A 21,449-nucleotide genomic window follows, 5' to 3' on the forward strand; every position below is an offset into this window, starting at 1 on the left:
TCTGACCCCTTTTTGGTCCCTACTATCCCCACCATGGGGTTTGTATGGAGTAGAGGTATATGGCTGACCGAACGGTTCAATGACGTCTTCAACTACCACTGTTGGATATGATCGGTCCGCTAATTCCTCGTACCGTTCCAACCACGACTTCGACGGTGAACACAAATAATCCTCAGATGCCATTTTTAACATGAAAGCATCACCGATTTATATTATTTTCACTAATATCTAGTCAGTTAACTCCATTTTTGTCTTTCAGGTACCTAAATTACCAACTTTCATGTTCATCGAAATCAAACCTGAATCAAAATTTACAAAAATAAATGAATGATAAAATTCAAATTGCTTCCTACCAATAAAGTTCTAAACACATAGCAAGAATTTAACCCTTATTTCTGTTTAAAGATACTATTTTTATTCCATGAAACAAAATCAACATACCAAAGAACATTGAAAAAAGAGAAGAAATTTATTCATAAATTGCTGGCAAAACAGCCCAGTATGTAACTTTCAACATGTCAAAGCATTCAATGCATTAACAACAGACTATGTCTATAAAACTTGCAACATAAGACCCCCCTAATGCATTTATTACACAGTGCCAATTACACTAATTGTAGAGAAATGGGAAGATATCTCCAATGTTTATTAACCTCGCTATTCAGAAGTGAAAATGCAAATCAATTCATCAATATTTGAAACTTTAAACACCCAGCATTTAACAATTAAATGCTTGCGCAAACAGATCTGCTGGGAAACATCCAACATCAGAAGCCGGGCGGAAATGTTTAACCAAACAAATCTCGTAGAACCGATGAACTCGCACAACAATTGATTGAAACAATTCAGTGTCGCTCAAAATTTCATCAATACTTTACAACTTCAAACAATATCTGTCATTTTATATTTTTAAAAGCCTTTCACAAACTTTGATCTTTTAACGTTTGATCTATCATTGTTTTTTAGTTCCATTATCCGCGTTTTACACGTAAACTAGAATCCGAACTAGAAATTCCATATGATAAATGTCACGTTTAGAAAAACGAATCAGTCCCATTTATTTATATATATTACTAGTATATTCTTATTTACATACCAATAAAATCTTTCATCAAATATTCCCTTTCATAAAAATGTGTACGTTCTTTTATCGAGTCAAATTTTTGTACTTCAAAGACCTGCCAAAAACTGTTCAAAATGTATTTTTCACTTTCAATAGACTTCCACCAGTTAAAAGTCTTGACACGTTTCCAAACGTCGTATTTATAAATAATGGCGAAATCAATTTTCTCAAAACATATTGTATCGAAACATTTCGAATTTCACTACATGAAACTTTATGCAACAATCAACCATATTGTTAGAATCCATTAAGATGTATCGAAAAACTGTAATAAAATAGCAATAAATAAATAATCGTCCACTTTCGGTTCATTTCTTTAAACAGCGGTGCAAAAATAACATCATTATCCCATAATGCATGCTTTATTCACCTCGAGATAAAGTCATAAAAATCGGATGAAAATCGATATTGCAAATTTACGTTTATTGAATAAACGGACACCTCAATATGATCATTTAAGTCAGGCTTGAAAAACGTCTATACCAGTGCAATCTTGTGATAAGCACTGTAGGAAATTTAATATTTCAATCTGTCGTAACTTTTGAAAATAAAGTCATGAGTGAGAACAACTTTTAATCGCCGAGTGTGAAACGCTAATACTTGTAACAGCTTTTCTATAATTTTCATTAAAACGAGATCATGTTTTTTTCAACATGCTTGAATTTGATAAAAATGATTAAATTTTTTTGTTTAATATTTTGGTTTAAATTTTATATTGACAAAAAATATGAATTTTCTAATATAAATTTAAATTCTGATCAAAATAGAGTATCCTAATATAAATTCAGAATAAAATTTATTAAAATCTGGATATAAAAGCAAAGAAAATGAAGAATTTATGTGAATATGAACAGATCACATAATTTACTTGTCATGTGTCACATTTCAGATATCAAGTGGCACAATTCATTCAACTTTCATACTCATTGCTTACATGCCATTAACAGAAGAAGAAAAAATCAATTTAACAAATCGACTGACAGGCAAAAAATCTCAAACTTTTTTAACGTGACATCTAAATTACAATCATACCATTCCCCTTTTAAGAAAACGGCAGAATTTTAGAGAGAAAAAAACTGTGACAATGTAAGTAACTCCATAATCATATTTCCACAAATATCAATAGCCACAAAACACACAACAAAGTTGAATATTGATTCCTTGAAAATCATAAAATTCCAAAAATCAATCTATCATGACAATTTGTTATAAGCACCTCACAATTATTTTAATTCTTAAACCCCATCCTTTACATTTACATTTCATTACACAAATGTACTTTAATTCACTAATATAATAACACTTTTTTCTTAATTCCATAAAACTTTACTATAAAGACTATATTTAATATACCATACACAGACTGAAATAAAATTCCACAATTTTTTTTTTGTACGACCCTGCATCAAGTAAATTCCAATACTCCACAACCAGTGACTAGATACCCGAGTTTATCCATATTCTGTCTCGTTCGATTCAAGTTCTATCCGTTTAACATAACGGTTCTTCAAATGCAATCACTTGTATCTCGAAACATGACGATACCTTAACTGTGACATACCGATAACCACTGTACTTTATCTATAGTCTGTTTACCTATATATACACCATTAAATAAACATTTTACTCTACTCTCGTGTGTACGTTTAAAGATATAATTCAACTTCGGAAAATATCGAAAACCTTTAAAACTACTTGGCACTTTAGGAAGTATTCCACTTTTTTTTGAGGACCTAAATAAAATATCTTCAAAGACCAAGCAAAAAACTAATTTTGATACCAAATAAACAAAATGTAATTTTCACGTCATTCGAGTAATTTGTTACAGGTAGATATTTTTCCTTCCGATTAATTTCACATTTTTCCTATCTGTTTTACAAGGGTCTTATCTATTCTTTAATACTATCTAAAGTCCTTTGCAAAAATTAACTATAATCTATCAGCGAAAGTTTACAGGCACTTGAAGAGTTATGTCAAAGGGTCATTTCGAAAAGCTGATTAGTGGAATTTTAACGTCAACTTGAAGGGAGTATATCAACTTGAATTTAATATGAAAAAATCTTGCCAATGGTCAATTATCAGAGCTATCTATTTAACCAGCACCTTAAACTCATTCAATCATTTTTAAAGAAAATTTTCAAAATTTATAACTTAAACCGTGGAAGTATTAAGATTTAACCAACTAATAAAATTTAATTATACGGAGGAGTTTCAAATATTTCACATCATCGTTAAAATAATATTCCCCTTTTTTTTCATTTTATTTCATAAGAATAGATAAAATAATTGGGAAAAATTTCTTTTAAAGTCTCCATGGTTTCTGTAATATTTTTTTTAACTTTTAAAGCATTCTTTCCAAATCATTCACCAAAAATATTGACTTTTCTTTTCATTTCATTGTTTATACACTTTAAATAAAATTTATCACATGCCTTATAGGTGGTCATTCTTTTAAAGGACTGTCAATATTTACTGATTACATATAAAATTTGAAACAGACTATAGTTAATCTAGCAGGTTTTTGCTTGTAGTCAACACGGAGGGAAAATTTGAAAAATAAATATTGGGTATTGTAAATCATAGAGTATTTTAATTACTGAAGGGTGAAATGATTTTAAATAACTTTAAAAAGAAGATTTCAAGATATAAGGTCTTTAATCATATGGTCAGAGAATTGTTTATTTATTTCTTTTTTTAGATCTATTGCAAACAATTTGATCAATATTTGGCATTTTTGAGTTTGTTTGTGTTTTCAATAGTGCAAAATGAAAATTTTAAGTCTTCAAATAAAGTGTACATGTAATTATAAACTTAACCTTCTGAATTTTTCTATGGACTGACCCTGCTTCTGGACTGGTGGCAAAGTGAAATCAAATTTCCAATTCAGAAAAAGTTTTTTTTAAAGAGTAAAGGCAATGTCATAACACTAAATGCTTAAACATTCAAAACATGGCTTAAATAAACAATGATGCCAAAATATTCTAACCATGTCATGCAGGTTTGTCTTCACTTTAAGAGGCAAAGCGATGCCACAATACTATGACTGTTATAAAACCAGTCCATTAAATGGTCAAGATTCAATAAATATAAAAATTCAATAAAAATTCCTTAGTCATTTATTAACTGTTATTTCTGGATACTTTTTACCTTATGCACAGATAGCCCTGGTAAAAATTTAATCAAAACTTCAAACATTATTAACACCTTATCTATCAACCAGGGAGAAATATAATCCGGCACCTAACCGGCTTCCCATTCTTCCCCGCCTTTGTTTACTCGTACAATGTAAATAATCTTATTCCAGCACAAAGACAACAATAAACAGACAAACCATAGATAAAAATCGTAGAGGGCTACCCTTACAAATTTATTCAAACGATTATCAAAAATTTAAAGTGCTATTTATTAGATAGGCCTTTGAATTCTTTTTTTATTTTAGAATTGGTCAAGCAAAGAAATTCAGAAAAAATGTGTTAACATTTGAAAATTGACTGGTATAGATTTCTGCAAGATTGAAATGTTACAAGAAACAATAAAACTATGATAACCAATCCAAAACATTATACAGTTTATAGCATATCAAAAATTTAAAGAATGCCATCACTATAAAAGCTTATTTGCAATGGAATAATGAACAGAGATACGTTAGTTTCGCACACAACCTTCAAATTATTTTTCCCACAATCAGTAAATTGACAAACTGCAAAAATCCCCATGTCATTGTTATGCAATAATGCAACGACTTTTTGACAAATTTTATCCTTTAATGCATAAAAATGAGGTTCAAAGCAAACAAGAAAGACAGACTTACAAACAAAGCTTTAAAATTCCACGTTTTAAGGCATAATTTTACAAAAAATTAATTCAAAGCTGATTTTATATATAAAGTTGAAGATTATGCGTTATCGATAATATATTTTTATAATTCTTGAAAAATATCTCTTCAAATTTGGATTAATTTTTTCTGTGTGATTAAGTAATTCACTCCATCGAATTTCTATTCTTTGATATTAAAATAATTTTTTCTTCAGCATTATGTAATGAATAACTTATTATTATAAGTTAACCTGTTGTTAAAAATGTATTCGTACACAATCATATAAAAAGTTATTTTGTTGCAATGTTTTTGCTCTCATTTTTTTAAAAATATATTCTTTCCTATCATTCCAAGGGTAAAACAGGTCAAAAATTATCAATTATCATAACTGAGTTGTTAGTCATATACAGCTATACACAAACATAGTAATCTTTCTATTTACTGATCGGAAGACATTTAGTTATAGTCCTACCAATTAACTTCTCAAAGTGAAAGCAAAAATTTGGCAATTAGTGAAAAATTACACAAATTACTCTGAGCAAAATGACCGTAAAAATAAAGCCATTGAAATTTATAACTGCAAGCCAAACTTTTAATGTTTACTATGGGTTTCCTTGCCTAGCTAGTTATGTTTAAATGAGACCTGGGCAAGTCCATTCAGCAGGTTGTTAGTTATGATCAAATACGTTTTAAATGAAGATGGAAAATGTTCCTCTTCATGAACTTATATGCATTCAAATTGTATCGCAGTCCCTGGTTTATTTACCTATCTCCCCAACATTTTTAATAAAGACATATATTTACAATACCCAAAATAGGCGTTGCATGTATTATTTATTTATGTAGTCAGGTGGAAATCGAGAAAAACATGCATCGCAATGCACGCGACATAAATCATGTTGAAAAAAAAAACTCCAATCTCATTACAAACACACAATTATTATTTACATTAGACCCTTGATATATCTAATTCTACTTAGCTTTTACCATTCTTTTCAATATTTTCTCAATTTCATTGCCTTAAAGATCTCGGTTCACCATACTTTGAACAGTTGCGCCATGTTTTTAGATAAATACCTGTTGTACAAATATAATACTAGTTTAACTTTACTGGCCGATATAAAAACTTGACCGGTGACTACAAATACCAACCAATATCAATATTGTTCTATAACTGTTGGACATGAAAAGATAATATTATTTTACTGGAGAAATCATTTATGATACCAATGTTTACATTCTTTTATTGGTCTTGGGGTTGGGGGGTTATAATTCAGAAGTCATCCTTTCAATTGGTATTGAGACTAAGTTAAGAAACCCAGCAGGAAATTACTGTAATTTCTTTTTAGTATTGTAAGTGTATACATCTGTAAAAACTAGAATGAACACGTTTTATAAATACTGTGCTGTATAGTATCTACTATCACATATGAAATCATTCATCATCATCATCATCATCATCATAACCATCATCATCATTGCAATCATCATCATCATCATCATCATCATCATCATCGCAATCATCATCATTATCTATATCATTAACATCACCATCATTGCAATCATCATCCTCATCACCATAATTGAAAGATATTCCTTACAAATTTTTTTTTTTCTTCTTCTTCATTCTTTTTTAAGTATTTTAAATTATAACAAGAGCTGTCGGTAGGACAGCAACGCTCGACTATTCTTAGTGCTTGATAGTAAAAAAAATGCTTGATACAGTTACCTCCTCCTGTTTACAGGTTGGGGTCATGATGGTGAACAAGTGTGCAAAGTTTCAAAGCCATATGTCAATGGACTTTGAAAATATTTGAACTATTACAAAAACTTTAACGTAAATTCTAAGTCGAAAAAGGGGCATAATTCTGTCAAAATGCTTGATAGAGTTACCTCCTCCTGTCTACAGGTTGGGGTCATGATGGTTAACAAGTGTGCAAAGTTTCAAAGCCATATGTCAATGGACTTTGAAAATATTTGAACTATTACAAAAACTTTAACATAAGTGGTTACGCCGACGCCGACGCGGACGCCGACGCTCGGGTGACTGCAATAGCTCTACTTATTCTTATCGAATAGTCGAGCTAAAAATGATATAGTTTCAACAAACACAAATTCAATCTTTTTCTAAAAATGCATTTTCTTTGTAATGGACTCAAAACTATTGTTAATACACTTGCATGTACTTGAAAGTAAACATGTGTCATTTGCGTTTGACATGTCAAATAGCAATCTAAAAATACCATAAAGAGATTAAAATCTTTTAAATACTTCATGAAAAATTGGGGGTAAAAATCTCTTAGATAAATGATTCAACCCCAATAACAGATCATCACATAGCTCATGTTTCAACATGTTTCTCCCATATTTAGTACACCGCGAAAAATTTATTTCCATGATAATCCAGTATGGATTACCTCCCTTTATTTGATCCTGGATAGTCTCTTGTATATCAGCATTTGGCTACGTAATCACTCGAGATAAACTATAAAACACTCGAAACATTCTAAAACATTGATGTCCTATTCTTCAATAAAGACTTCAAATCCACTAGAGAATGTCATAGTGTCTTGACTACCGCATATTTTAAAGGCCGTGGCGGGAGTAAAGAAGAATTTATACCTTTTCGATTGCTATTTATGAGGCGAACAAAAAGGTATAAGAGACGATATTGCAATAAATCTGTTGAGTGTATAAAACTCACCTAACTTTTCGATGGTTATGTGCACACCTGAAAGTGGGTGATCATTTAATACTACTTAACCATTATTTATGGTAGTTATCACTTAGCTCATAACTACTTTTTTCGTAACACCTTGTATGTGAAAAAGATAAGCAGAAAATTTCAGAAATAATCTATTAATGATGTTATAAAAGTAAATGAAAAACTTGATATTGGAACTTACCAAAAGTTGCCTGGCACATCATGTCAAGGTTGAAAAATCTTTGAATCAAATAATTTATCAATAAATAATTATAAACCAGTGTTAGATGCCATTTTTTACTAAGTTAGCATATGATATGAACTATCTTTCATCATGTAAGAAAATACATCTGTAGAAAATAACTTTACACAATATTGATTTTTTCTCGGGTTTTCCAGTATTGATTGCTACATCTTTTTCAATCAGTTTTGATCCAGTGGCAGTGGTAGTTTTGATCCAGTGGCAGTGGTAGTTTTGATCTAATAGCTGTGGTAGTTTTGATCCAAAGACAGTGGTCGCTTTTATCCAGTGAAATTCACTTTTGTTATTGTATTTGTTTGAAATTTTAGTTATATATCTGCCAGAACACAGTCAGCAGTAAGATTAAATTCATATCCTGTGTTAAGGCCATGTTAGTGCTTTCCTTTGATATTTTAGGTCAAACTTGAGCCCAGTAGTAAAATTTTAGTGAGCCAGGTATAAGCTATATTGTCAAATGATTCAGAGGCGGTATAAAAAAAGGGCTGTTCTTTAAGGGGTGATCTTTTATTGAAAGCAAATTTTAGGAATATATAACAATGAAAACATCATATCAAAAGTAAATCTGACAATATTGCTGTAAGAAGGAAGTTCATTAATATTATAAATTTGTACATTGTACAATCAAACTATAAACATAACATTTTTTTCAAAAATATTCATATTCAGACAGCTGCTTTTGAAATTGGATTTTTATTGCAAGCCGATCTTGATCAAACATTTGACTGTAAATGAATTTCTTCCTGCACTCATTTCATTGTATCTCAGATCCTGGCAGTGAGCCATGGACAATACTTCAGATCAAACAATAGATTAAAATACATGTGTAGCTATAAATCAGATAAAAACACAATTTCAATGTCATTTAGAAAAAAAAATCCCTCTTACCTCTTCCGTTTTGTTGCCAATATCTGTCCTCAGTGACTTTATCTCTGACTCGTATCGTTTGATCTGATCTTCTTTTCTCGCAATCTCTTGCTCTAGTGCCGTGCCTCGGGCTTGAGCCTGACGTAGACTGTTATCGAGTTTGGATATGTGTTCCTCTAGTTGCCGGATGTCTTCTTTATTCTGAGCTTGGCTCTTGGCCAGGTTCATCTGTAGATGACCGCAGTTCTGCTCGAGCCTGTCAATCTAAAAATTGAAACAAAGAAAATCAATGTAATATGTAGTGTCAAACTCACATGAACTGAGCATTTAATAAGTTTATATTATTGAAAGTTGCAATTTAGTTCCTATTGAATTACAGTCAGAAATATTTATAAATGAACTTTGTATAAATTATAGTGATTAAAAGAGTATGTTATTACAAAAGTCAAGTTTTATATAGTGTGAATGGGGGTGGCGGGGACATAGGAGCTTCTAGTCTGTCAGGCAAAAAATCGTTCCATCTAACTTCAAAGTTATCTCACTTTAGACTAAAATTTATTAATTTATGAGCAACATTCTTTTGCAGATAAAAAAACAATAAAAACTACCAGAGATGCTGAGGGGAATTCTTACTTTCAAAACAATTGATACTGTTACTGTAAAGCGTTTTTTTTGCTGTGCAAAGGTTTCACTGCATAACCAGAATAAGATCTTTTAATTTTTTCAGATATTTTTCAACATACCTCCTTCAAAGCTGCGTTTTTCTGTTCTCGAACTCCTGCAAAGTCAACTTTAAGCTCATTCAGCTGATCTTGATGATCGGAGAGAACACGTAACTTGTTGTGTAACTCGTTCTGTGTCTCGTCCAGTGTGTATTCTAACTGTGTAATTCTCTCTTCTTTCTCAATAAACTCCTGATCCGAGTGATTATGATCCCCTCTATATGTGTGTAGCTCATTTTCTAGCCTTTTAGATCGTTCTTCAAACTTAAGGGACTGAAAATGGAGATAATAAAAAATTTATTAAAGGTTTTTGAACAACAGTAGCTATACAGAAACCCAACTGAAAAGCAACTTGAGACAGTTTATCAAAGGGAAACAATTCTGTAGATGTTGTCATTTAACATATGAATAGCTCATTGATACTAAATATTAGAAATGACGTAAAAAAGAAAACTTTTGTCAAAATGACCTTTTCACTATTAAAAGCATTCAAACTATCTGGTGACTGATTTTGACAGAATAAATCAGTGAGGTTATTCTTTGAAACTAGTTTGTAATACAGCACAAGAAAATCTGACAGTAAGACATCAAGATAAGTCTGGTAAAAGTACACAAACATTCATACAATATTCAGCCATGAACAATTTTTTTTTACCTCAGCTTGTAGATCTTGATTCTTATCCTTCAGGTTTTTAATATTTTCTTCCGCCTCCTGGTACCTGTTCTGTGTCAGAGACAGTTCCTCTTGTGACGAGTTCAACTCCTGTGTCAACTGTTCTATGACGTCCTCGCACTTTTCGACCTCGCGTTTACTCTCACTGAACATCTTATTCAAGTTATCTAGGTCATTTCTCAACGCGTCATTAGTCTGATCCTTCTCTAGTTCACGATTTCTCGCCTCCGCTAATTTCTCCTGCAAGTTTTTAACGGTGCCGTCAAGATGCGTCACCTGGTTGCTACTCTGAGAGTATTTTTGTTTATAGTTACTAAGGGTCGTGTCAAGTACTTGGAGTTCTTCTTGGGCTTTATGAAGCTGGTCTTCAAGAACAAGAATCTGCTGCTTGTAGTCTGATATGGTTTTATCCTGGTGTTTTATGTTGTCCAAGTGACGTTGGGTCTGCAAATAATTGAATTATACATTCCAATAAATCATGTTTATAGAAAAATATTAATGCAACTTATGATAAAACCATCCTTATATTCAACAAATCCTGATTTAGAATATATTCTTTCTTTTTTTCACATAAGAAACCAAGAAATTTTATAATTCCTGATTCAAAACATTTGCTTCTGATTTGACAATGCTCAAAAAAGATTTAAGGGACCTGCCGGCAAATTGATATTTATAACATGCACGTCTTGTAATCAATTTTTTTGTAAATGACTAGATTCAACTAAAAATTTCAAATGAAAATGGAGAGAAAATGATGAGAAAATAGAAATCTTTAAGCAGACATAGTCTTAAACCAATCAGCTTATATCATACTGTAGCCAGGTGTCAGAAATGTGTTTTTATCGTAAATTTGACTTACATCAATGGAAGACTCTTCTTGAATCTGTCGGAACCGGTCCAGTTCATCATTCAGAGATTTTATATTGGCCGACATTTCCATATTCTGCTGTTGAGTGTCTTCTAATTCCGTCTTTGTACTATTGACCTCTGACCTCATTTCCTCGATATCACCTTGGAAACGTTTGACCTCTTGGTTGTGGGTCTGTCTCATGACCTGCATGTCGGTTTTCATTTGCTCGATGGAACGTAGGTGATTTTTTATCTAAACAAAAATAATTGATATTAAAAATTAGTTAAATAGTCAAAATTTAAAAGAAAAACTTCATTTAACCTTAAAAAGACATCATTTCAGACTGAAAAATAATTCTTTTTTTTTTTAAATACTTAAGCTAGGCCATGAAAAAAATGTTAAAATTAAATCTTTAACTTTCTACCACATCTATCCTAATATTTCAATGATTAAACTACCATTATTTCTGAAAGTCGTACATATAAATATTTATAAAATGAAATATCCTGGATAGAGAGCACGAGTTTAGACAAATCTACTGAAGAGAGATAGAGTAAAGGGAGATAATACAGGACTATCACATTTAAAATACATTTCTATTTTTAGCACAGCCTTCAATTTCCGGTATGACATTTACTAAGTTTTATCAAGAAAAAGAACCAAACCATGTTGATGTTTTTTTTCAGATATCTAATATGAACAAAAATTGTCATACAATATTTGTTTAGAGCACAGTATTATACATGTGTATTAACATAAATAACAAGACATAAGTAACACATATCTACAATTTTTTCAGTCAATTTCTAACGAACAGTAGAACAGAAATTATTTTTCTAACATTATTCTAACATAGACAGAATTTTACAAGTACCCTTTACCAAGAAAATTCTTTAATCCATTTTAAAGGGGGGGATAGTCAGATTTCATTGACACATTAAGATTAGCAAATAACCACTCCCCTCCCCCAAATCTATTTTTCAAAAATTTATTTATTTATTTTCTTTTTTTTGTTGTTGGATTCAAGTCACACCAATACTGTTAAGAGCACAAGCGGGCTGTCCAGACATACTGGTGGAGGAAGACCTCAGGCACAAACATGCACCCGAATAGGACTATTGACCTTTCATTTGTCAGCTGTGGATAGTTTCTACACATGAAGGAACCCAATGTCCCTTGTGGGACTTAACTCACAATAGTCATAAACCAGTGGTCCAAAATCAGTGACTGTAACCAGAGGCCCCTCCCACAAAGACCTCCTGCTAAAGTCCATAGTTATTACGTAATTCTTTTCTAAAAAAGATACATGTCAATGAAATCTGACAAAAAGGGGTCATATCTATAAATTAAGACTTAACATTAGACAAATATAAACTATTTTCTTCAATTTAATTAGTAACTTTTAACTTTAATCTTATGTCATTAATAAAAACAACAAATTCTCTCCAAAAAAAAAATGGTATTAGTAACATTGTTGTTAATTTGATAAAATGCATAAAATAGTTTCCATGCATTGAAAACAAAGATTTTTTTTTCATATAAATAAAAACTGAATATTGCAGTGGAATAAAAATTTGATTAGCAGAAAATGCTTCAAACAATAATGTGATTAATAGAAAGCTAAAAATAACATCAATTTTATTGTTTTGTTTTAGTGACATATTATACATGTGGAACAAAAGCTGTTGTAGTCAATTATAAAGCGTTGAAAATATCTCAGTGAACAGTTCGCTAAGATTACCTGGTGCTGCGTCTAAGAAAAAAAGGAGAAAAATCAAGACAAAAAAATAAAACTACAATAAACTGCCTGTATAAATCCTGTTGACATAGATTAATATAGATTAATAATGCTAAAATAATAAAATCTACCCCACCCACATTTTCACCATAAGGAGGCTAAATAAGCTATGAAAAATTGCATTTTTTTTCTATAAATAATTGAATGTACTGGAAAATTTGCAACAAAACAATGTATGGCTCAATTATGGGTACAATTTCTACAGAGCATCCACCTGTAGGGCATTAACCTCATCACTGAGTGTTAAATAACAAAAGTTTTTAGAGGTAAATAAGTCCAACATAAACCAATGACGAGCCAATATATCGGGTAATAAAACTTCATGCAAATCTATTTCTCATACTCTAAGTCTGTCCCTAACATTCGAAAACATCATACATATCAAATTAAACTATAACAAGAGCTGTCTGTAAGACAGCATGCTCAACTATTCTCAGTACATGACAGTAAGAAAAAGGGCAATAACTCTGTAAAAAGTAAAATTCTGTGACAAAGTAATTGGACCTATGCCAATAAATAACATTATCACAGAGAACACATGTAAGAAAGTTTCAATCCATTATTTTCAGTTGTTTAGGAGATGCCAACTTACAAGTTCAAAAACTTAACCAAAGTGTGATGGCGACACCTACACCTAGGTGAGTACAATAGCTCTCCCTATACTTCCCATAGTTGAGCTAACAAATTGAACATAGTATTCACTTGATATATCTGGCTGCATTTAGTAACTTTCGTATATGCTAGTGAATCCCAATAACAGAAGTGCAGGAAAAATACGTAAAAGCAAAAAAAATGCTGATATTTTTTTTCTATCATTCTTTTACATTGACAATGTCCTTAGTGCTACAAGGTGAAACATGCCTCAATACAACAGTGCTGTATGGTAAAACAATAATAGATACGTTAGGATGTTTTTGGTTTTTTCTCTATCAGTATTAAGGGAACAATAATATTCGTACATTTGGGATTGGGAAATTTTCATTTTGCAATGTTTTTTTCTACAAAAATTTGGAAATTATATACATATATACATAGGTATATTATGTCTATGCCATCTTCCTTATTTTCAAGTAAGAAAAACATTGTCTTTATCTATAGATGGAAATACCTCACATTCTACAACAATAATCATCTTTGAAATTGGGAATTTATGTCCAAGAATTGGGGGGGGGGGGAAGAGATAAAATTTATCAATTACAAATATGATGCAAGATCAGTTGAAAAATCATCAAAAATAAGCAAATAATGGGGAATTATTCTCCAATGTTTCTTCTGAATTACCTATTGTTAATGAAAGGGAAGTAATAAACTGACTTTTGTTCAAGACTTTTATACGCTAATTATATATTAGCAGAAATTTTAGGAAAAGTTTCAAAAACTGGTCTAGTCAAAACCTACCATTTTAACAAGGTCATGCCAAATAAAAAAGAACAATTACATGCCCCATTCAAAGTCATGTCCGAATTTTTTTCCCTACCTCAACTGATTATAAACCTCCTTTTTTTGGTCAATGTAAAAGGGGACTAGCTTTCCATACATAAATTATTCATGTAAAATCATAAATTCTTTTGAATATAAATTATATTCATGTAAATTTATAAATTCTTTCATATATAAATCTATATTCATTTAAATTCATAAATTCATTCATATAGAAATTCATGAAAATTCATGAATTCTTTATAAAAATTAATTCAAATTCATGTAAATTTATAAAGCACATGTAAAATTGGATATAAAGTAATATGTTATTGACAAAAATATTTACATCTTTAAAAAAAAATATTACAATTCAATCAATCAAATAAATAACAATTAAACTAATATATTTTCTATTTTGTCTCACATAAATGTAATTTTCTGAGCAAAAAAAAGATTGGAAAAAAATAAAACAGACAAAGAAGCTAATCCCCTTTCTTCCTCAGAGAAAAAACGGCCTCGAAAGATATCTTGCAAAAAGAAACAATACATTTTTATGTCAAAAAAGACTGCACTTCGTACTGTTGTAAACTGCATTAGAATTAATTATAATATAAAACTGCATCTAAATATGATGTGTTATGTATGAAAATATGTATGAAATCATGTATGAAATTAAATTTTACGGAAGTGTTCATTTTTCATATTTGCTTATATTTATTTGATTCTTAAGCCTTCAAATATTCGAAAAATAACTTTGTTCCGAACCTTTATGAATAAATCACTTTACAATTAGAAACTTTATCCATCTAATTCTGGTAAGAACTCCTTTATATTACTAAGTACCAGATTATTTCCAATTAATGACAAAATATTTCAAGTTTTTTCATCATTTGTTTTTAATGTAATTAAAACCTGTTTAAACGTTCAGAAAACTTTTAATATAACTACAAAACACTCCTTGTGCTACCCTCTACCTATAAACCTAAGTGTGTTCTAATAAAAGTACAAAATACCTGCCCATATACTCATTATTCCATTTAAAATAAGTGCAAAATTACGTAAAATATATAAAGGTATAAAATGAAAGTAAATGGATTGCTATGGTTACCTCTTGTAGCGTGATTTCTTGGTCGTGTTGAAGTTGCTGTATAGTTTTCTGGTCCCTGGCCCCCTAAAATTTATTAAGAAAATGAAATTTATTAGTCTGGTTCCCGATTCCATTAACATTATACTTTATTTCCCAACTTTAATTTCCAGACACATATATAAGTATAAATAACAATCAAATTAAAATTAACATCACTTTTGAAAGCTGTCATAGCAAAATGAGAGTGACCAGTGTGTATTCACTGGAACATATTTCAGTTATTTATAAGACAAAAATAGACAGTAAAGCTGGTTACCTTCTGATCTCGGTCCTCGATCTCGGCATTCAGGTTGCGTATTTCCTGTTGAAGTTGCTTCACTTTATTGTTCAACCTCTGCATTTCATCGTCCCGGATCTTACACTGAAAAACAAACAGGTTATGCATAAGGGAAAAGCAATTGAAACAGTTGCAGGTAGATTTGATGGAACCCCAGTCACACTATAGTAAATGTTATAATGATGTAAGTTGTTTTCTGTAACAAAATTATTCTTTTACTTTTTTTTTTTTTGGCAGTAAATATTTAAGTTTTCATATATACTAACTGCCAAAAAAGGCTTTAGTCATTCACAAATTCTAAACATTGGTGTAATTTTACCGAGTTAGAATAATTTTCAACTTCATTTTACAAGTATACATACCTCATCAACCGCCCCAGAGTATTTCTCTCCCGTCGTGTCTAGTTCTGTCTGAAGCTTCAATATAGCTTGATCCCGACTCCCAACCTGAAAAATATTTTACATGTACCTTTAAATATGTAATTTTACCTTTAAATATGTAATTTTACCTTTAAATATGTAATTTTATCATAAAATATGTAGTTTTATCTTTAAATATGATTATATACTGCTGTATACCTTAAATATAATGAGAGACACTTCAAAATGAAATTTAAGGAAAAAACCCTCTCTTTGCTTTCCTAACAATTTGAGGTTGGGTGGAGTTCGGGCTTTTGGTTCAACAGAATCTGTAAAGATCACATGGTGATCTTTAAGCTTATTTTTTAAAAATACCCTATATGCACTTTCCTTGAAACTTTCCAGTCCAATCAAGCTTCTATGGTTAATTTCAGGTCTAAGGCAAGCTCTGAAAACACTTATCTACATTCTTTTATGCTACATAATTTTCAAGTTACAATTCAAGGGAGAGAATCTAGATTAAATGACAGCACTAAGTTAGTTCCCTTAGTTTACAAGTTTACCTCTTTCTGACAAGTCCTGTGTTTCTCCTGAGATATGGTGAGGTCAAGTTCTAACTGATGAACTTGTTCTTGCAGGGAAGACAACTCCTCTGTCGTTGATGTACTTATTTTATTCAGATTGGAGTTCTCTGCCTTTAATTTCTCAATATCATCTTCTGCTTTCAACATCTGCAAAAGTTCAGGTGAGAAAAATGTAAATAAGCAATAACTTACATCATTATGATGTTTCTAAACTTTACTATACTTATTTGAATCTGTAATGTAAATGTAATCATGTATTTACAAAGAATTACTAATTTCATTATAATGTAATTGTAATCAAGTTATTACAGGAAATAACATGCATAAATGTAACTGTACTGTTAAAAATAAAATGTACATGTATATGAAACCAGGCAGGTACAGGTTTTGACTTATATCATTACAAAATTAATGTAATTTAAATAAGCTGTAAATGTAATGTAAATGTAATTAAATAATTACAGGTAATGACTTACATCATTATAACATTTACTATACTGTGACTGGGATTCCATCAAATCTTCCTGCAACTGTTTCAACTGCTCTTCCCTTACATGTTTCTATATAAAAAAAATATTTTACACTATTACTTATTTTGTATGGATGAAATACATTTTTAATTAATGCATTAAGCGTACATATTAAGCAAGCACCAATTGGTTTCTTCATAATTTATTACTTCATTGTATCATCATCAAAATAAAGATAGGTAATGTTAATGATAAGACTGCAATAACACACCTTAAGCCTTGTCTTCAATTAGGTGTGCAGGGTTTTTTGGAAAGTACTGTTTTCTAAAGGTAACCCCCCCCCCCTGGAGTTCTGTCTCAAAACTTAGCAATTTCTGACCAATCAAATACCAGAGCTGTGAGTTTGAGAATTTCTTTATAAACTTAGACCCTGTTGTCATATAAGAGAACATGGTCCTTAACTCCTGTAGGGCTCAAACCAACCACCATTTGATTGAAAACGAAAAGTATAAAAACTTACATCTTCTTCCGCCTTTTTCCTAGTTTCATCAAGATCATAATGACATTGTGTAAGGGCATCTTGTAATTTTTTGATGGTTTCTGTCTGTTTCCCAACTTCATGGAGCTTTTCATTATGCATGGACTTGAGTTTACCAATGTCAGCATTTAGTTTCTGTATAGTGTCATCTCTTACTACAACCTGAATGGTGCAAAAAAAAAATTGAAATGATTTTTCCTCATTCCAATAAATTTGTAAAATTCATACTGTCCATTACAAGTTGAAAGGGCTCTCTCTATTTGTTTTGTTTTTGTTGGGTTTTATATAGCACCAACACAATATAGGTCATATGGCGGCTTTCCAGCTTTACAAGTGGGGGAGACTTCAGGGGCCCTTCCTCACAAGTAAAGGTTTTTAATAAATAAACAAAATCATACTAGTAAAAATTTACCAGCCAACAGTATACAGTTTGGTGACACTGCAAGCACAAGACTGGCCTGGTTCTATTATGGTGGCCAAAAAAAAAAACGACATTCGTTATCTCTACTATAGCTTAAAGAGTGTAATTAAAACCTTGCATAATGATGGAATATGGCACTGCATTTAGCTGTCCCTTTCCATATTTTAAAACAAAGCACCGGCTATAAGGTCAACTCTTTCAACTGCTCTTTCCACTTTTTAAATGATCTTAAGCCCTACAGATCAAATGCTATCAAATGAATCTGAAAAGCTACATATATTTTTTCAAGGGAATTAATTTTATTACAAGTTATATACCTTGTCTGTAGTTTCTTTCTGTTGTCTTTGAATAGATGCCAAATCTGCCTTCAACTGACCAATAAAATCTTCTTTGTTATTTACCTACAATAAAAATTTTATTATTCAGTAACAGTTAACTGTCTACTTTCATACCTGACCTTTTATGACCTAAAATTCAATTCAGAGGAACTGCCTAAATGTTGATAACACAAGAGCTGTCCGTAAGACAGCGCGCTCGACTTTTTTATTGCTTGCCAATAAAAAAAGTTTTTGCAGTAAAAGGCAATACAAGAATCTCTGTATTTTTAAAGTGAACAATGGCCATGAGCATTAAGATATTTAGTGAAGAATTATTTTACTGAATTGTGTGATACCCTTGAACACTGCAGCAAAGTTTGAAATGTTTAAGTCAAAAGAGGGCTGGTAAGAAAGAAAAAAAAACTGAGTTGAGCCTTAAATAAATTTAATAGTATTAAACCCACTTTGAGAGAATAAGGTATTTTTACGTCACTCATGATTGTAAACAAGTATTCCAACTTTCAAATTAATATCTCAAACAGTTCAGTCAAAAAGTGGACTGGTACTAAAAACTTAACCAAGATTCTAAGTCGATAAAAGGCCTTAATTTTTAAAACAAATCCTTGACAGAGTTACCTTCTCTTGCGTACAGATGGGGGTAATGATGTGAAATAGCATTAAAAGTTTCAAAGCAATATCTCAAAGGGTTAAGGCAATAAGTGGATTTTACCCATATTCAATGTATTTTCTAAGTCAAAAAGGGGCATAATTCTGTCAAAAACCTTGACAGAGTTATGTCCTCTTGTCTGTTGATGAAGGTCGTGATGGTAAACAAGTATGGTCAGTTTCAAAGCAATACCTCCAATGGTTTTGAAATAAAGTGAGGTGGTACAAAAAACTTAACCAAGCTCAATACACTTTCTAAGTCAAAAAAGGGCCATAATTCTGTCAAAAACCTTGACAGAGTTATGTACTCTTGTCTGTAGATGGAGGTTATGATGGTGAACAAGTATGGTAAGTTTCAAAGCCATACTTGTAATACTTCTGAAATAAAGTGGGGTGGTACGAAAAACTTAACCAAGGTGTGACGCCAACGCCGACGCCGACGCCGGGGCGAGTAGGATAGCTCCCCTTTTCATAGAAAAGTCGAGCTAAAAATGTGTTGTTTGAAAATAATAGTAGTTTCCAGTCTTAACCCTTTTCACACTAAATTTGAGGACTTGAAATCAATACAGAGATTAACTAAATATGCTTTTTATCATTTTTTAAATCAAATGCCATGATCTATTGCTTAAGAACTCATTTTGACATTCTGCTTATATTACATTATCTTTCAATGTACAGAACAGAAACCAAAACTCATTAATTCTAATTGTATTACTTGTCAAAATCTTCACTTGCAAATTTCAATTCTTCACTTGTAAATTATAACTGTTCACATGTAAATTTCAGATATTTCACGCATAAATTTCAATTTTTAACAGATTTTAACTAATTTCGATTTTTCACTATATATATTGTAACAAACACTTACATTCAACAATTTTAGGTTATCACTATAAATATTGTAACGTAACACTTACATTCAGTTGCAGGTTATCTATCTTGGACTGCATGGCGGTCTGATCAATGTTCATGTTTCGAACCTGGTCCTCCAGTCTGTTGATCTCATCGAGCTGGTTCGAGCTGCGCTTCTTCAACTCGTCCACCTGACTCTCCAGGTTTGTAATGCTGCCTTTCTTAGCTTCAATCTATAACACAAGTTAACATTGTCAAGTTTAATACTATCATATTTGTTTAACATGAACAATTCATCATTTCTATATGACATTTTTTTTAATTTGTATCCTACCCTCATATCACACAAAACATTAGACTGAATAATAACAACTATTTAAGTAAATCTCAGACAATGGAATAGAAGTGACAAATCATTTTCATATCTTTATATAGCACACAGTAAAACCTGGTGTTAAAGACCACCTTCCAATGAAGATCACCCTGTCAATAAAGGCCATTCTTCAAACAACCATGAATTAGTTATACTGAACAGAGTAACCTCTATATAAAGACCACTTGTATAAAAAGGCCACGGTTGGTCTCTCCTTTGAATGGCCTTTGTTCACAGTTTTTACTGTATAAATGTGTCAAGCTTTATAATACAAGTTTGCTTTTCAACACAAAAATGCAGATACTGCAGATGTTAATGTAAAATTTGTACCAAACTTATGAGTGCCTGCTGTCTTATTGGTGAGTAAAATTCCAAAATTTCATTTCATGTATTATGATGGTATTAATATAGCAGTACCTCAGTGTTTGCTGTTCTTAGCTGGGTCTTGTGCTGCTCAACCTCTCTCTCAAGTTGGTTAATCTAAAAATAGAAACGTTAATCCAAAAATAGAAACATAAATCTATAAATAGCACTTTAGTACTGAAAAAGAACTTTTACCAAAAACACAAAAATACAAAATCGTATTGCAGTACATTCTTCTCTGAAAACTATCTTTAACAGTGATAAATTTCATTCAAACTTTAGTAGATACATTTAATTTGGTAACTATACAGAAATACAAAATAGTATTATTTAGATTCCTTAAAGATTTGAACAGATAGCTTTTATAACACTAAGTACCCAAAAACATTTAACCATTCAAATCCTGAATTTCATTAGAATTATAAGATACCTATGATATAATATTGATATAAAAATTTATATATATTTCTAGTACTACCGTGTTCAATATATTGGGTTAGCTGTTTTCCATCCAAAATATCACTTAAGTCTTTTATCATATTTTTTTACTATCAAAAACTAATATGTGTAAGAAACAAATGCCCCTTTTCCTCACCCTCTCTAAAATAGGTAACAACTGGTATATATTCCAACTTTTTAAAATCACAGTCCAAGAGACATTGAGATTAGGAAAACAGCTAACAAAATATTTATTTCCCATATGTAATTAGTTTCTTTTACATAATAAATATGTTTAGTAAAGCATAATAATAATTATAATGTTTTTAACCCATTCATTGTTGTCCATATTATAGACACAATTATTTATTGTGAATCTCCCTTTAACAATGAATTAATTTTTGCCATG

General features: G+C 30.9%; 1 protein-coding gene across 1 annotated transcript in view; it reads right to left on the bottom strand.

Moving 5' to 3' along the window:
* Nucleotides 1–21,449, bottom strand: part of LOC132742788 (nucleoprotein TPR-like) — a 76,112-nt gene that overhangs the window by 11,914 nt on the left and 42,749 nt on the right. The window contains exons 23-36 of the mRNA XM_060731262.1: nt 20,657–20,719; nt 19,932–20,099; nt 18,349–18,432; nt 17,593–17,772; nt 17,079–17,162; nt 16,582–16,749; nt 16,022–16,105; nt 15,639–15,743; nt 15,344–15,406; nt 12,757–12,768; nt 11,025–11,267; nt 10,148–10,609; nt 9,514–9,765; nt 8,792–9,034 (exon numbers count right to left, since the gene is read on the bottom strand). Of these exons, the coding sequence (XP_060587245.1) occupies nt 8,792–9,034; nt 9,514–9,765; nt 10,148–10,609; nt 11,025–11,267; nt 12,757–12,768; nt 15,344–15,406; nt 15,639–15,743; nt 16,022–16,105; nt 16,582–16,749; nt 17,079–17,162; nt 17,593–17,772; nt 18,349–18,432; nt 19,932–20,099; nt 20,657–20,719 (2,211 nt within the window). The remainder of the gene's footprint in view (nt 1–8,791; nt 9,035–9,513; nt 9,766–10,147; nt 10,610–11,024; nt 11,268–12,756; nt 12,769–15,343; nt 15,407–15,638; nt 15,744–16,021; nt 16,106–16,581; nt 16,750–17,078; nt 17,163–17,592; nt 17,773–18,348; nt 18,433–19,931; nt 20,100–20,656; nt 20,720–21,449) is intronic.

The sequence above is a fragment of the Ruditapes philippinarum genome, unplaced genomic scaffold (genome assembly GCF_026571515.1).
Source record: "Ruditapes philippinarum isolate M1 unplaced genomic scaffold, ASM2657151v2 ctg57_1_1_1_1, whole genome shotgun sequence".
In the NCBI taxonomy this organism is placed as follows: Eukaryota; Metazoa; Mollusca; class Bivalvia; order Venerida; family Veneridae; genus Ruditapes; species Ruditapes philippinarum.